General features: G+C 35.6%; 2 protein-coding genes across 2 annotated transcripts in view; one reads left to right on the top strand and one right to left on the bottom strand.

Moving 5' to 3' along the window:
* The first annotated feature begins 577 nt into the window (after window positions 1-577).
* On the top strand, window positions 578-9,118 carry LOC129005568 (transcription factor BTF3 homolog 4-like). Its single transcript, XM_054434485.1, has 2 exons — window positions 578-1,361; window positions 8,911-9,118. The coding sequence occupies exon 1, from the start codon at window positions 757-759 to the stop codon at window positions 1,315-1,317; it is 561 nt and encodes a 186-aa protein (XP_054290460.1). The 5' UTR covers window positions 578-756; the 3' UTR covers window positions 1,318-1,361; window positions 8,911-9,118.
* Window positions 9,119-17,670: 8,552 nt separating this feature from the next.
* LOC128983122 (shootin-1-like) overlaps window positions 17,671-18,412 on the bottom strand; it is a 61,507-nt gene continuing 60,765 nt past the window's right edge. The window contains exon 12 of the mRNA XM_054402289.1: window positions 17,671-18,160. Coding sequence (XP_054258264.1) covers window positions 18,020-18,160 — 141 coding nt within the window. The 3' untranslated portion in view covers window positions 17,671-18,019. The remainder of the gene's footprint in view (window positions 18,161-18,412) is intronic.

Below are 18,412 nucleotides of genomic sequence, written 5' to 3'. Positions count from 1 at the left end.
AGTTCGACCCACAAGTTTTACACCCTAATTCTAACAGAGTATTGGCGAGATTTATTTTCCAAGATAAAAAATATTCGTTTGTGATCCCAAGTGAGGCCCCTTCCCAGGCCGAGGTCCTTGGCAATCGCCGTGTTCGCCGTTAGAGGAATGCGGCACTGATTCCGTGATTCGGGGGCCTATGTTGGTGTGGGGTCTGGGGCGGACCACCCTCCCCCCTCCATCCAAAGGTACACGCTACTGCGATGTAATGGTGGAAGGAAAAAACAGGTGTTTTTCGTTATACCATGTTCCATGTTATTTCCATGTTGTTACCATACCATGTTTCCTTCCATACCATGTTGCAATGTAGTCTATTTTTTTACTGTATGATCAAGCCAGTCGGATTTTTAACTTTTTTAATATATGTCCTTTTATTGATACTAATAATGCTTAAAGTTAACATGTTATTAATACTTACATAATAGTATGTATACAAATACATGTTAAACAAGAAACGCTATAAAGATTTAATATTATTGTGTTGTTGGACAACCTGCTCCGGCAACCATTTCGGATTCGGAATTCGGATATCGTCAATCGTCATCCTCCGTTTGCCGTTCTTTCTGTCTGTGTGCAAGAAACCAAGCACGTGTGTTGATACTTTAGTGCATACCTTATTCATAAATGTGTTGTTTATTATATGTTATTCGTTCTTAGTTCTTACTTTCTGTAAAAGTAGAGTTTTCGTTTTTCCTTACCAAACCTAAACAAATCGCCATGAATCAAGAAAAGTTGAAGAAACTTCAGGCCCAAGTGAGGATCGGAGGGAAAGGTACACCGAGAAGAAAGAAGAAGGTTGTACATGCTACTGCTGCAACAGACGATAAGAAACTTCAGAGCTCTTTAAAGAAGCTTTCAGTAAATACTATTCCAGGTATTGAAGAGGTTAATATGATTAAAGAAGACGGAAGTGTTATTCACTTCAACAATCCCAAGGCCCAAGCCTCATTGGCCGCCAACACATTTGCCATTACAGGACATGGAGAAAACAAGCAAATCACAGAAATGTTACCAGGAATTCTTAGTCAGTTGGGTCCTGAAGGATTGACACAGCTAAAGCGATTGGCTACAAGTGTTGCAAGCAGTGGCGCTGGTGGTAAAACTGCCATCGAAGAGGATGACGAAGTTCCTGAGCTGGTTGAAAATTTTGATGAAGCCAGCAAAGAGGAAGTACCCGTCAATGTCGCTGCAGAAAAAGATGCAAATTCCGCTGAAGGAAAAGAAAACAAAGACCCGGTGAAAGCAGAATCGGAATCGAAGGACGATAAAGCCGCTTAAACTCCAAAATAAGAACTATCTTCTTTGCTTCTAAACCAACAGAGGTAAAGCCTACAGTAACATTAATAGAAGGCCTAGGGCCTTTAAGTTAAGGGTTAAAACGCAGAGCAGAGCTAGGCCTAGTTAATGAGTTAGCCTAGGCCTACTTAGCTGGTAGCTTATCTGGTCGTTTACTTCCTATGTTCTAGGCTAGAATTGAAGTCCTTAGAACCGCTGCTAGCTGCTAAGTTACATATACTCCGCTAAGTATACAACGCGCTACGACAGCAGTTATGTTAGGTTGGGTTGACATTTAAATGCCTATGTTTGTAGTAGAACTTACCTCATTTTGTTATTAATCAAATTATACCAGATGAGTAATCACTGAGGACACTGACCCAGGTACAGGCGTATAAGTGAGCCCTCTCCGTTCAACGACCTGACCTTGGCCTACTTGGAGGGAATTTGGTGGGCGAAAGTATGACTCAACTGGTATCGTTCGATTCAAAACGAAACGAGGAAAGTCCTACAAACATATTCATGATAACCCAATCTAACATAGCCTAGAAGTTAACTGCCGCAGCGTGCTGTCCATATTAGGTGGGCCTCCTTATAATACGAAAGTACTGTTTAAACATTAGGCTAATGGAGATTTAAAATAAAAACTATGTCTTACAAGTTTACACTTGAAACATACATTGACACTTAACTTAATAATACTTAGGCTAAATATACTTTTTTAATAATTTTCAATGAAATGGCGACCATACAAAGTAGGTAGGCCTATTTTAAGTCAAGTATGGATGGAGATGAGTGTGTAGGATGAGTGGCGCGATCTGCTTGTTAGTGACTAAGGCCGACAAATCCTTAGAAACACCTGTTAGGCCTAATTAATAGCTCATACAGCTAATGGCAACTAAGGGACCTACAGTTTATAGTGGAATCCAAACCACATTTCTGCCTTGGTATAAGTTATATGAATTGGTCTAACTATCAGGATAGTACTGCGGATAGTCGTAGTACTCACTCGTGCGGACGTTAATCCACACCAGGGAGTATCACATCCACAGTGCATGCCTATAAATATCCACAATTCGCAATCTCTTAGTAGCTGGATTACAGGATGACGCCAAGTTGTAGTTATTTACAAAAAAATTGTAGAAATTAATGACTATACCTACTACAGCTTGTTAAACTAACCAATTCAGTTCAGATTTTAGAATTTAATAAAATTCACTTAACAGCATTGTTTACTAAGAGCATTGTTTACTAAGGCCTACTTATCAGCATGGTTGTTTTATTTTACAACACGAGTAACGGACCCAATGAGGTTCAAGGATTCAAAGTTATAGAAAGTAAAATTGTAATACTTTAAATGTTAACTTATCACCTGTTAAGATGAGACCAATTTAATTTATGAAACAATGAGTGAGTGGTTGGGACAATAACGTCTTTGCAACACAGTCAGTGGCTATGAGATGTTAAATGATTTTTATTAATATTAAGAAACGGTCTAAGGTAAATTAGTGTACAGTGTACCTACGCAATTCCTGTAATTTGCTTTAACGACACTCTAAGAAGTTTTAAAGGCACTCGCCATAGGCTCGTACCTTTTGGCTCTCATTTTAGGGCACCGCCCCCATGCCCTAGGTTTCACCAGGGACGTATTTAAGTATCTGCCGCCTCTACGCAACGAAGTGTAGGTCGAGTAGGTGAAGTGTGGTCGAAAACTCAACCAAAAATATGTATTGTGCAAACTTCTCTTCACACTACGCTGTAAATAAAGCATGTGATTGTTTTATTTTGATTTTCTGACTATATTCCGTTGTTATATCACCAGCATGCCAACCCATAAGGCCCGGATGTTAATTTCTTTGAATTTTAAATTGTTTTTTGTGTGGTTTTTTAGCCTTTTTTAATTTACAAAGGGAATGCACATCTACAGGCAAATATCTTTCCAACAGTATGCATAGATTTTACCTGCGATGCACACGAGCTGAGAAAAAATGTTTTCAAAAAACATTCTTGCCTCTTAATATATTAGGTTAGCCTACCTTAGATGAGTTAAAAATTGACCTTATTGATTATAAAGGGCTATTATGGATCAGTTGCTGAAGGTCTAGTTTCCCGGGAGGTCTAATTAGACCTTCGACACACATTTTGCAGTTTGTACTTGTTGCTGAGGGTCTAATCTGGTAGTATGTCGAAGGTCTAAGTCCCGGAAGGTCTAAGAGTACAGTCATTGCAAAAAACTCATCCACTGATACTGTTTTAGACCTTGCGGGATTAGACCTTGGGCACACAATGTAACTTTTTTAAATAAATGTTTATAAAATGAGAGTTGCTGAAGGTCTAATTCCCGGAAGGTCTAAGATTCGAGTCCCGGAAGGTCTAAGATTCGATTCCCGGAAGGTCTAAGATTCGAGTCCCGGAAGGTCTAAAGATTCGATTCCCGGAAGGTCTAAGATTTGTGTCCCGGAAGGTCTAAGATTCGATTCCCGGAAGGTCTAAGATTCGAGTCCCGGAAGGTCTAAGATGCAGGCGGGCATTGCGTCGCCATAGATGAAATTTGAGGAGAGCCTGCAACTGTTTAGGGCCTCTGAGGGTTATGAGTATCACAATAACACATCATACAAGGTGAATAAGTAACTTAAATTTGTATATATCTTTTCAATTTTATAAAGAACTGATTGTACTATTAAAAAATAGGTTTAAACGTGTAAACCTAAGTTATGGGAAATAGAATTATAGCAACAAACATGATTTTAAGATATTTTTAGAGTGAGCAGTCCGAAGCTCTTGAAGGTTAATTCTCCCTAACTTGAACTTCAGCACTTTAGTAATCGTCCGTCACACATTAATAACCAATTTTGTTGAATAAATATTAATATATTTAATACATCATTGGCCTGTGAGGACAGGGCTTAGGTTTCACTATAGTATCTACGGTAATAGCTTATCTAGAGTTATTATTTGCTTGAAATTAATTATTGCGATGAACAACTACAGTACACTAACGATAACCAGACAGTAGAATAAAATAACAAACAGTAATAGAGCTCAATAGTATATTTCTAACCTTTATATCACGGCGGATTCAGATTGGACTTACGAATTAGCTTGAGACGCATAAATAAAACAGGGAGCTAAAATTTTCCGTTCTTTCTGTGAGCTGCCACCCTGACAGCTGTCTACCTGGCTCGCAGACGTGGCTTACGTCCCCAGGATTAAAACCTTTTCGACCCTTTACTAATTGTTGTGGTTTTCGTCCCCCAGCTTTAGCCATAAACATTCGTGGCTTTCGGGACGCAGCCGAACTAGCCCTTCAACGAGTTGTCCGGCGTAGGTGCATCCGGCGGTAACTCGCGTTCGGCGAATTCGCAGTCAGTCAGGCCGCAGGCGCGCGATGGACATTGTGTGAAAAAACTTATATAAAAACTCCCAAAGACCAACGTCGCATGACAGTGTGAAAGAGGTCTTAGATTTTTTATTCAAACAGTTATAGGAAAAGTAAAAAAAAAAACAATTTATCAGCCATTTTTCCAATATGGCCCCCAACTTTGATTTATATTATGGAAGACCCTATATTTTATGCTGAGAGTAAATAGGTATTAAAATTGCTTCCACTTTCTAAAAATGCAAAAAACCTAGTTTTCTTATTTTAAAATGTTTTGCCATGGGATCATTATCTTTTATGTTTTTTAATTTAAGGTCTTTTTAGACTGTATATGAAATTTTCAGACTTTTTTACCCTTAGCATTTTATCTCTAAACTTACTCATTTAAGAGATACATGGCGTCGAATGTAGGCCCCTACACGGCACGTAATTCTTTCTTAGCTTTAACACACTGTAACTCCTAAAATACAAAGCCTTAGAGCTTGAATAGCTTTAGAGAAGGAATTCAAAGAATAAACACTTTTTCAATGGCCCCTAAATAAACCTAAATAAACTTTTTTGGACTTTCTAAATAAATCATCAACTATAGAGTCTTATATTAGGGTCTTATGAACCCTAACCAGTCGCAATAATAGTTAGTAATCAGAATTTGATTGGACATTTTCCTTATAGAATATGTAAAGTCAATTCCACCTTAGGAGGATTACCACCACATATATTTACACTAGGCTAATAGTAGTTTTTGTAATGTCGAACAGAATCAAATTTAGGGTTATGTTATGTCAGTGGGATGCCTTTACTTTACACTAATTTTGTCAAACCTTTACAAAATGAGCGTAGTCCTAAACATAGAAATAATAACTGTGTCGAGATGCTAATTTAGAGGTTTTCACAAAGAACTATAGTCCGTCCGTTTGGCTATGATACCCAGCGGATTAGGAACCTTTTCAGAACTCGACTCGCCCTTCAGACTCCCTTGCCAGGCTGGTCGTTGGTAAAAAGTTTACCTACCTACTGTCCCAGTCCTACGATCAGAAAGTTTGACAAAGCTGGTGACGATACAGAGTACCTAATTGTAATGCTTTCCGATTATATATATTCAATTATCCACTTCGTGGTTGGGCTCATTATTTTTGGAATTTTTTGTAGAACTAAAATTTATAAAGAACAATTTATTTTAACTTCAAACAAAACAAGTTACAGATCTGTGCGACTGTGCCAGTGGGTGAGTCATTGTTTGTCTCCGGCCAGCCCGACTATCGGGTCGAGAGGGTGAGTTGAGTTCTGAAAAGGTTCCTAATCCGCTGGGTATCATGACCAAACGGACGGACTATAAGCTTATCTCAACAAACCTTTATTCACCTTTTCATATTTTGACGATAACAAGTTCCAATATTTCAATCAGGGAAGCCTTTTTATTATCATTATTTTTATCATAAAGAAAAAAAAACAATAAACTGTAAACAGATTATGTACTGAGATATCTGAATAAAATTTGATTCTGAGGTTATTTAAACAATACAATAATTTGTTTTACATTGGAGCTTTTTAGGGACTTATGTCCCTACAAGCCACTAGTGTTATTTAATACTGTAATTATTTTTTTATATTTTGTATCGGAATAATTTGCTTAAGTAACAATGGTATGAATAACACTGTTTATCTAATAAAAAACTCATGTTTACATGTTATGTTAATGTGTAGTACGTTCCAAAAATGCATAAACATTCATAGGCCCACGTGAGTACTAATAATTATGGTTATGAGGTAGGCCTATAATAGAACCAAGATACTTGTTCTTTAATTTTACTACTGTTATTCGCCTAGGAACAAACGAGCACAGCTTGGAAACAACGTTCTCGTGAGGTGTTGAATAGCAACTGTTCCCAGTCCATTCGGACTGCCGACTGCCGTTAGTGATATGATATCTGAAATACGATGTCATCTTGGAGAGAGGTGGAGGTGGGAGTTAAAGGGGAGCCTCTGCTTCCAGTTGAAGGATGTATCAGAGGGTGTATCGTGTATACATTATATGTGAGGGAAACGGACACGGACATCGGTTCCCGCGGAGTATTTCATTTTATGTCACATGCCACATTGTGTACAAGTAAAAACTATCGCTACGTTCCTATCGGAAATTCCATGAAGAAGTTTTAAGCTTTCCATTAGGGTTCCAAGGTCTCGCTCAAAATCACTTAATATTGATATTAAAATTATTCTCTGGCATCGAACACGTTTTAGGTTGTATTTGGATCCGAGGTCCCGCACCAGGACCTCGAAACAAGCAGGGACCTCGGACCACAGAAAACAGTAATATGTTTTCTGTGCTCGGACCCACGGTGGAAAATCACATCGATCGCCTCGGAACCGGCCTTATACGTACGCACGCAAAAATTCACAAACTTTTAGATTTATAATATTAGTAAGATGAAACATTGACTATATATGTGGTATAAAGTCAATGGATGAAACTATTTATTGTCTAAGTTAAGCTGAAATAAACAAAACAGAATCCTGAACACCGAGGAAACTAACGATGTTATTTTAACACCAACATTAACTTATTTCTGCCGATTGCACAATGGTTTTTAATTACCAATGTAAACTGATGTAATGATTTATTCTGAGCTATAGCAACTGTTATGGCCCAGCAACTATGCCAGTAACAAAAATTAAAATATCCAATATTCAATGATATAATATAAATAAGGATTTTTTTATATCTCCATCGTACTTGTAATAACGATCTAGCAAAAAAAGACGTGAGAGTTATTAAAACTATCACTAAGATTATTACAACTCTAAAAGTTGTTGGGTTATTGCCTGCCTGTATAGCCTTCATCTCTGGCGACGCAATGCCCGCCCACATCTTAGACCTTCCGGGACTCGAATCTTAGACCTTCCGGGACTTGAATCGTAGACCTTCCGGGACTCGAATCTTAGACCTTCCAGGAATTAGACCTTCAGCAACTCTCATTTTATAATAATTTATTTACAAAATATACATTGTTTGCCCAAGGTCTAATCCCGCAAGGTCTAAAACAGTATCAGTGGATGAGTTTTTTGCATTGACTGTACTCTTAGACCTTCCGGGACTTAGACATTTGACATACTGCCAGATTAGACCCTCAGCAACAAGTACAAACTGCAAAACGTGTGTCGAAGGTCTAATTAGACCTTCCGGGACTTAGACCTTCAGCAACACTCCCGCTATTATGAGGGGGGGGGGGGATTATGAAGGCCTGGCACCTAGATTATACACCTACTCAAAATTTAAAAGATATGACTTTTCATGGATCATAAAAAGATTTTTTTCTAGCACCGAACTACGATAACTTGAGTAGCCTAATATCTATAGGCTACAAAAGTTACAGATATAGGCTAACTTAGGCCTATACATCTAGGCCCACGCAAAAGTATTTGGTGGACGAATATATCCATCTGTCGCCCATAGCGATAGTTTATTTTCGTATTATCACTGAGTATACAAGGGGTCATGCTAATAGTTGATGCCGACTGATGCTAATAGTTGTTGGCGACATAGTTTGGGACGCTGACGCTTGTGTCACGGTAGTCAATCGTTAATGCAGTGCGCCTTTGAGCACCTTAATTTAGTATTTAAAAAAATATTATAAAACAACAAAACTTACTTATTGTGCCAGCAACATTTCCCACGCGTCAATTATGCCCAGTGTCAAAAGTGACATTCCCAAGGTGGTGTAGTTTGGGCCACTGAACCCTACTCTGCAATAGCGCTGTTCAGGTATAGTTGTCTCCAAACGTAGAGAGACACCCTCTCAGGTGCATTGTAGAATGGGCCATCTAATCCCCTGTTGACATACCCCGAGCCTTTATTAGTGACATCCACTCTGGACTGTCGGAATTCCACAAAAATTGGGGTCACAATATATAATTATTACCGGTAATCAATTGATACCTTAGAGCTAGTACATAAACGAATGACGGGTCATTTTTTTGTCTTACGGTACTTCAAAGACGATAAAAAATCAATTTTAATCACAGTTCTACAATGTACCGTTGCCAACATATCGCAGTTGTCGTTTAACCTACTATAAATATTGCCCAGTGCTACTGGAAAACCTGTAATCTATGAGTCATGTTGTTGGTATTGATAGCCTCTATTCAAGGTCAGTATCACATTTTGTTACCATCTGCTATTCATTTACCTAGTTAACACCTTTTCTGCTTTGTTTCAGAGAGCCTAGAGTGCTAGCCAACATCATCCAGCCATCCTGTTGGTCTCTTTAAATCTTCTTCATCCTGTTAAAACGTACGTGTACAGGCTACTGTAGCTCTACTCTGTAGTAAAATTGAATTGTTTTGTTTTTATTAACAAATAAATCTGTTTAATTTCATATTCTGTGTTGGTCAGTACTCTATAAAAAATAAACATGTACTATATTACTGGAATGGTTTTTGTAAAAATTCCTTGTTGGTTTTTATCTTCCAAAATTCAATCATTCATCATAATTCATCAATCAATCACCAAAGTGGAAGATTTACTTTTTTAGTGTTCTAAAGGTATTAAAATTCTTCAAATAAAAGATGTAATCGTAAACATTTTGAATCTACCAGAATATACTTATGCTTTTATTCTTACATCATTGAAAATAGGGTGGTCTTACTTTTTCTATTAGAGTGATAGGTATCTATTTTAGTGCATAGGCACCTGTATACTCCTAGAAGTAGTTGATAGGACTGGACTTAAAAATTGCTCTGACTGAATTCATTGCAACATTTTGGGTTTTTGCTGGAATATAATCCAAAATTTTGGCAGTATAAAGTAATTGAGTTAAAAGTGGTAACACAACACATTTCTTAGGCTTTAGACATGTTGTTAACCCGGCAGAGGTCCCGGAATTGAAAACGTGAGGTGACGCACACGGTGTTTCGACCGGGTACGATTAAAAAACCATATTTCAGTAAGCATTAAACTTCAATTGTGCAAAATCATAAAAATGCTTTAATAGTATACTAGTGTACCTGTTGCTCGAATTCGAGCAATTGCGAAGCATTACAGGCGACTCACGAAGATTATGGAAATACGATCTACACAACAGTTAGATATAATCAAAATCTTTTGTAAATATCTTATCTTTTCTCAAAAAGCTGATCTTGTTTAGTGTTTCTACAATTTTTTCCCTCTCATAGCCGTATTAGGTTGTCTAAAATAACGATTATAAATGAAAAAAAAAACATTATTTCTTTTCTTCTACTTGGTTGTGTTATATGACTTTTTCTATGTTTCCATTGTTTGCAAATCGGTTATTTCAATGATTGCTCAAGAAATGTAGCATATTGTTAATTGAGTTTTATTTTTAGCCAATATCAAATTGTTCAGGATTTCTAGCTTTTTTCCATTGTAATAATTTCACCAACCCAAGTTTTGTCTACAGATGCAATACGCCAAAGAATATCACCTACGTACAATCTCCAAGAAGTGGTAAAAAAGGCAGAAACCAAGCCATACAATAGATATAATTTAACTCCATAAGAAATAATTTTAAGAGTTACTGTGATATTAGGATTTTCCACTGATTTGTTAATAGAACATTATATTTCAAAACATGACACGATACAGAATAAAATTGATTTTAAAATCAGAAAAACCCATTGCAAATACTACTTCTTTTTGAAAAATTCAATAAATCACAATTTAAATATTAACAGCTGTTTCATTAAAAAGTAGTGTAGAATTATGCATATGGTAAACAAATTTGAAGAGGCAACTTTAAAGGCTTCTGGGGCAGAGCCCCAAGGGAATTTACCTCGTTCTCCTTTTGATGGCTCATCTATAGACCTTTCTTTAGAGACCCCTACCAAGTTTCTACGCCCAGCAGTTCTCTCAAATTAGCTGGGACAAACACCCAGTTTTTCCTCCATAAGAATAACACAAGAGGTTCTACCCGCGAACTCACAGGTGTACAGAAGCCACAATTGAATTAATTTAATCAACTTTGACTTTATATTTCATTTAAAGGGCCCAAGTTCGAGAAATTGTCATCTGAAAGGATGTTAAAAGCAGTGGAACCTTCATACCTTACGTCCTAAGGTGGGCTGAGGAGGGTATGGTTGTACCTGAACACGCCACTCTCTTTCACGACGTCTAATACTTTTCAATGAAATAGCGACCTGTCAAAGATCGGTGACAACCTCTTAGAACGAACAACATACATGGTTTGTTAGACTCATATTCATCGTGTTTCGAACACCTTTAATCACTCACTTGTATCAAACATCTTGAAATAGCTTCACTGTCCATTCACCGCACCTCTTTTAAGAAAATAAAAGTAAATAATAAAAGAAGTAAACAAAAATGTAAACAAACAATCTATAATATTGTCTATTGCATTGACCAGCTGTTGTTCACTAAAAAATCGAATAACGTTACCTTCCAAAAACATGCAAGGCGTAGCCCTTTGGAAATCAGCCTGAGGGGAAGAGCATCTTAGACAGTTCGTCCATACTCCATATCAATACTTTTCGGCAAATCTACACACTCTAAGCTTCATTTTGATATGCCATATGCCCATATTTTTATTTGGTAAATGGCCTTAACCCTTTCAGTGCTATGAAACGATATATCGTTGTTTTAAAAAATCTCTAAGGGATATAGAGAGGAAGGTTATTTTAACGAAAAATAGCAAAACGGCCATTGGTGACCTGCATGTTCATAGGATACACTATCAACCACTTAGCTAAAAGATTCGCCCAATCCGATGATTTCGAGGTGTATGTCTAAACCAAGGATTATGAACACCTCACTATGCCCCAGTGGTTGTAGTATATCGCTACAAACACACAGGTCACCAATTATTTGCCACACAGGACGGGATTCGAACCCGAGCAGACGAATGCCACTGGCCAAGTGACACACGCCCTAGCCTTCTCGGCTATCTGTGCTTGAAGACTGGGGAGTAAAACCCCGGTATTTAAGCTGTCGCCACCGATTGCGAATAGATGGTGCTGGAGATGGTTGTTCAATGCGTTACTAGGTAGCAGCACCAGTTAGTCACGGACTATTTAGATGCAATCTTTTAGTTTAAACACAACAGTGATCATAAATGTGTTCCTGAGACTTTGCTGCAAAACATTAGTTTCCCTAAAATGGCTATATTACGATAACCTCGTCCAACTAAATCAAGGTTAAATTCAATATTACATTGTAAACTATATGTCTTTTGATTTTATGAGATTTTGGTTTCAAAACAACATAAAAATTTATAGGAAAACCAGGAAAATTACAACAAAAACTAAGTTTTATTTAATGTTTACTACAAATAGTGGGATTTATCTTTCTTATATATTTTCTTATTGTGTTATTATTCAAAATTAGCCTAATTAATAAAATAGTGACAACATGACAATTAAAATTCAACAACAGGTAATGAAATTAAAAGGCAAACAAAAAAGTCTTACAAAATATGAATTATTGGCCTAGCACTGAAAGGGTTAACCGTTTACATAAAATTTGATTGTATCACTTTAATAATGTAATAGATGGGATCGGAAATCAAAGGCCACTGGGGCAGAGCCCCATGGGAATTTACCACGTTTCTCTTTTGATGGCTCATCTACAGACCAAGACCTTTCTTTAGACACCTCTACCGAGTTTCTACGCCCAGCCGTTCTCTCAATTTAGCTATGACAAAGAAAAACAGTTTCAAATTAATATATAGATTTTGTACCTAGGGCCGAAAATGGTGGTACGAACCAAGGCCACACTAAAAAAACAGGCCGTAATGCTCATCAAGCATGACGTCACGATAGAAGACGGCTATGACGTAACATAGCTCACAAAAGGAAGACAATGCAATATTATATCATTTAATTTTCATATTTCCCTTGGGCTACGCCCCATGGGCTTGTTTTTATTAACTCGCTTTCTTGCAAATTTTGATACTTCCCAATGAGCTAGAGACTTGAAACTTGAAACATGGCTCACAAATGGATGACAATGCAATATTATATAATTTAATTTTCATATTTCCCTTGGGCTACGCCCCATGGGCTTGTTTTTATTAGCTCGCTTTCCTACAAATTTCCCTTGGGCTACGCCCCATGGGCTTCCAGATTTTCCAAGTTTACATTTTGAAAGAATGTAAACATATCAAATAATGAAGAACTAGGAGTGGAGTCTATCTCGGCCTTTATTGAAAAAACCACCTCAAAATTTCTAAAATCTTTAAACAATGTTCCATGGTGCATTAACTTTTCATCTTGGTGAAGCAACTGAGAACAGGAGGCTACGTCGAAGGCTCCCTCAAGATCTATTGGATGGATGAAGCCTAAAGACGATTAAATTATTCCCTAAATTAATTATGTTACAGGGTGTCTCAGGTTTGGGCAAACCCACAATGTTATTATAGTTAATTTCTTATTAATTTTGTTAACACTTCTGTGTATAATCGTATAATGTCTACATTGAACCAGAAATAAATGCTGTAAAAAAAATAAATTTAAGTCAGCTGAAAATACTTAAATTTGACAGTTCGAAGAGCAGAGGTTAAGAGGTACAGGTTATTCTCACAAGAGATTCTTTACACAAACAAACATTTCAAAATAAAGATAAACAATCTGATTGCAGATATAAAGGTGTTTGTTAATAATGTCAATGGTTATTTATATAATATTCTATAAAGTAAACAATAAATGAAATAGATTGATATATTTATAGTTAGTAGGTAGGCCATACATTCAATCTAATACATAATTATATGAAAATAAACTCAAATAAACCATAAACCTTAGATTTCCCACATGCCTCTGTCTTAATCTGATATGGATGCTTGAAATAGATTTAACATCCACACACATTAAACACTAAAAAGTAGAAAATAATTTATGATAAAAAAACTTTTTTTAAAACAAAACTTTTTAAACACACTAAAAAGTAGAAAATAGTTTATAAATATGTGGAGAGTATAAATACTTGTAAGATTTAAAACGAAAAACGTGGGGTGCATGCAATTTATAATAATACATTAGTTCAATAGGTGAAAGTAATTGTAAATTATCTATTGCATGCACCCGACGTTTTTCGTTTTAAATCTTACAAGTATTTATACTCTCCACATATTTATAAATTATTTTCTACTTTTTAGTGTGTTTAAAAACGTTTTGTTTTAAAAAAGTTTTTTACTTATAAATTATTTGTAATGATCCGGTCAGACAAATGGAAATTTATTTTTCGACATATAAATAATAGTTTTCCCTTATTAGTATTAAAGTTTAAAGCCCCCTCACTATCTTTTCACTAATATGTAACTACTTACATGGTAGGCCTACTTATTACTCCCGGTAGAATTATTTTGTTGGTGAATATTAGGAAATTCAACCTTAAAATCCGAACTAAATGCGGCTGAGGCACAGCCGGAATTTGTGGGGACTTTTGCCATTTTCATCAACTAGGCTTAAGTTACTGTGCTTAACTGTGCAAAATTTCAATTTAGTCCGGATTTAAAGGTTTAATTTCCTAATATTTACCAACAAAAATATTATACCGGGAGTAATAACGTACCATATAAGTTTTGAGTAGTTACATAGTAGTTAAAAAAAAGTCCCTCGATCTAAAACCCTCAAAAAATTAAATTAATTATTGTAACGGGAATATGCCAGGAATGTCCCAGGGATATTCCTATATCCCATGGGATATTGGAATATCCCAGGGATGTTCCTATATATCTCATGGGCTATTGGGACGTTTTGGGAACTCTGTGGGATATCCTGAGGATATTCTGTGCTAGTGGGGCGCAGCGCGTAGTGCCGTGGCGGCTCAGCACCGCGGCCGACCTACAACAATCAATCTGCTAACCACTGCCAAATTCACAGTCAAATATGTGAAATTCGTTGGTTGATGTGAAATTTTATACAACGATGCATTTTAATAAGAACGAAAATATTTGATCACAAGCACTAATACTTCTTAATACGATTAATGCTAAGTTAATTGGTTTTTGATAAGTAGGAAACAATAATTATTATTTTATGGTTTTTAAAAGACTCTTATTGTTAGTGATAGCAATTTTACCTTAAATCTTGGAATTTTACAGACATTTACCATTACTTATTCTTTACTAATCGGTTTTGGCAAATGTCTGCAAACATCCTACTATAATAATAAATTAAGGGTGATAAGATATTTTATATTAACCTGTAATTGTTGACATGATATATTTTTGACAAAGAATTGAGATTTTATTTACATATTGACAATTAAACAGGGCAATTTTGTTTTATCTTTTCATTGTTACACTGTGTCTTGCCTTAAAAATAATATGTGTCACTTTGAGTCCAATTAATTGTCCTAAAATCCTGCAATAATAACGGTACCAATCCATTAGGCTGAGGATAAACTGTTGCTTTACTTTCAAATTTTGTTGAATTTTGGATTAATAAAAAAAATCAATTCAATAATGTAAATGTGAATTTATCATAAAATTACATGAGTTGTGTAAATATTAGTATATTCTATGTTAAATCTATTGACCTTTGATACAATACCTACTTACTTTATGACGAATAATGTGAATTTTATACAACAATGCGTTTAAAAAGAGTATATACCATAGATCATATTACCAGACAGAGACGCAGAACTGGCTGTGTATTTTAACCGGAATATGAATGAAAGATGAGTGTGGTATTGATGATGAGATATGTTATTGTTGTAATACATGTATTAATACGACAACTGCGTTGATTTGTAAGTTTTCAATTTATAGGATACTAGCTGTTACCCACGGCCCACCAACCAAAAATATATCATGTCAACAATTACAGGTTAATATAAGGTTAATATAAAGGTTAATATAAAATATCTTATTAGCCCTTAATTTACAGTATTAGGTATTATAGTAGGATGTTTATAGACATTTGCCAAAACCGATTAGTAAAGACAAAGTTACCTAACTAAGATAGTTTGTATATGTAAATTTCTGCAAAATTCCAAGATTTAAGGTAAAATTGCCATCACTAACAATTAAAGTCTTTTAAAAACCATAGAATAATAATTGTTATTGTTTCCTACTTATCAAAAACAAATAAACTTAGCATTACTCGTATTAAGAATTATTAGTGATTGTGATAAAATATTTCGTCCTTAGTCAAATATATTGTTGTATAAAATTACACATCAACATTGCAATATATTTAAACATATACTATTAAATACTAATGAATATGGTATGTTCATGAAGTACACTTTCTTTAGAGTAGTTTCAGCTTCATACGACTGTTATAAGTCAAATAAATTTTAAGTTATAGCATTTTCTGTAAAACCTTGCAGGTTTAATTTGTTTCGCCGCCATTTTCCAAGATGGAGGATTTTGCTGAAGCAAGATTTTTTGGGAATTCTCAGGAAATGTTAAGGAGTGTGTCCCAAACACATTCCAGAAGAGTTTACCTTTGAACTAATTTGTTCTAGGTTAATCACTTTCTGTCTGGTACTATATATGCCAAATAGAAAATCAGCCCCTTGATGAGGGGGTTTTTCCTGATAAGCTTAATTTTGCTGAGATTAAACCCTTGTTCAAAGTGGGCGATGTCAACGATCCCTCTAACTACCGCCCCCATCCCCCTTCTGCCTTGTTTTTCAAAGATTTTTGAAAAAATTGTAAAGATTCAACAAATAGAATATTTAGAAAGCAATAATTGAATAAATCCTTCACAGTTTGGTTTCCGTCCAGAACTTGGTACAGTACTGAAAAATCCATAACAAAAATGATTATCTGCATTGCGGAAGCCTTGGACGGATCGCAGAAGACTGTGGGTGTGCTATGTGACCTATCCAAGGCTTTTGACTGTGTAGATCATGAGATACCCATAGAAAAATTAAGAATGCATGGAAAAAAATACTGAATTAAAATGGTTTATATCATATTTAAAAACCCGAAAATAAAAACTTATTGTACAAAAAATGCAGAGAAATAAATCAGAGTGGAACATTAAACCACAGTGGAGTTCCTCAGGGCTCGCTTCTTGGCCCTTTGTTTATTTATTATTTATGTTAATGATCAATGCTACTAAGATGTCCACCTTTCAACAATATGCAGATGGTTAAATTTCTTACAAAATTTTATAGCATGTACTTTATAAAAGTTTGTGAACATCCTATAGGGATATTCGGAAAGGATTAATTTTACTCAAAATACAAAACTCTTCCTTGTGAACTCAATCCAGATCATTCTTTTTTAAATGACATAGTCTTAGACGATGTATTATTTAGGCGGTGGTGGATGTATGAAACGCACACATCACTGTGATTTCACACGCAATCATCCATGGAATCAAGTCTGAAGTTTTGCGGAGGCTAAAAAACCCTGAGGAAGCAGAACGTTTTTCGGGTCCTGCAAAATTACAGCTTAGATTCCAAGGACGATTGTGCTGATGTATGTGTTTTATGACGAGTCCTAGATATCACTAGTTAAAAATAAAGGTGAGTGAAGCCCACAAACAATTTTTCCAAATCCATACTGCAGTTGTAAATTATTAGCTGACTGATGATGTTTATTGATGTTTATTCCAATGAAGTAAGTACTGTTTAGTTGTGATTGTAGAGGTTGATTTGTAGTTCTCTTGAGAGGAGAAGAGAATGTTTTTTTGTGATTTTCAAAATATTAATAGCTAGGTTGTATTAAGGCACTGAAGGGTTATATTTTTTACACAGCCCTTGGACTCATTTTCAAAATGAAAAATAGGCAATCTTACCTTCACCTTCATTCCAAAAGGTGCTGTCTAGTTTTGTTGAAAGAGCAACATTGTCTAAGTGGGCCAAACATAAAAATATATTTAACAAAAATGTGTATCTATGCAGTATATATCTACACTACAGAGCATCTATTTTACATTATTTGATATGTTTGGGAAGTATGAAATATACAAAATGAATCAAGAAGAATAATCCTTAAGTCTGATTCAATCAACGTGAAGGGATGAATAAATAATAAAACAAAATGTAGACTTAAATTTAAATATTTATTAAAAATAAACTGTTTGAACCTAATACTACATCATATGTACAATACTGATGAATGATGAATGATCGGTGGTACCAGTAATTGATTTTCTTTTCTTTTCAATTGCAGTAAACTGATCGTTACTAACATAATAGCTTCTAATCGCCCATTACACCAAAATTAATTGATTTTGATTAAGGTTTTGTCTTGCATTGTTGCAATCCTTTCTATTAAGCCTTTTACTCCTCTTACATAAAGGTTTTGAGTGTGAAATTTAACTTGAACATAAAAAAAATTTTGTTTAAAAATTTTGAAGAATTACATTGTGATCTAGTACAAGGTTTGATGATCAAAGATGAATATCTGCGGGAGCCTTATCAAGCTGTCGCCGCATGCTCGGAGTTCTTCTCTTGCGCAGAGTTCCTAACACGTTGATCATCTCCTGGACAACCGGAGGCTGCTCATCAACTTTGGCTGGCTTTGGCTTTGGCTGATAAAAAAATAACACATAAATTTATGTTGCTTGATATTACCATGTGTATTAGGATTATTTTGTAGTAAAGAAACTCACTTGAAGCCATTAGTGTAAAGAACACTGGTAGAAGTCAAAAGGTCGCTGGTTTGATCCTAAGAAAAGTGATTAGCTTTTTGATGGTTCAAAACTGGACCCAGCTGTCCTTGATAGTTGGACTTTTAATGGTCCTGGCTAGTAGCAACCAGCAGGGGAGTAGTGTTGGTTAGA

The sequence above is a fragment of the Macrosteles quadrilineatus genome, unplaced genomic scaffold (assembly GCF_028750875.1).
Source record: "Macrosteles quadrilineatus isolate MER2022 unplaced genomic scaffold, UCM_ALF_1.0 Scaffold_1__1_contigs__length_201487025, whole genome shotgun sequence".
Lineage (NCBI taxonomy): Eukaryota > Metazoa > Arthropoda > Insecta > Hemiptera > Cicadellidae > Macrosteles > Macrosteles quadrilineatus.
Note: the sequence above shows the minus strand (reverse complement) of the source record. Positions and strands in the feature narration are given on the sequence as shown.

Excerpts from the sequence above, each read along its gene's own strand:
- LOC129005568 (XM_054434485.1), top strand. The coding sequence starts at position 757 with ATGAATCAAGAAAAGTTGAAGAAACTTCAGGCCCAAGTGAGGATCGGA.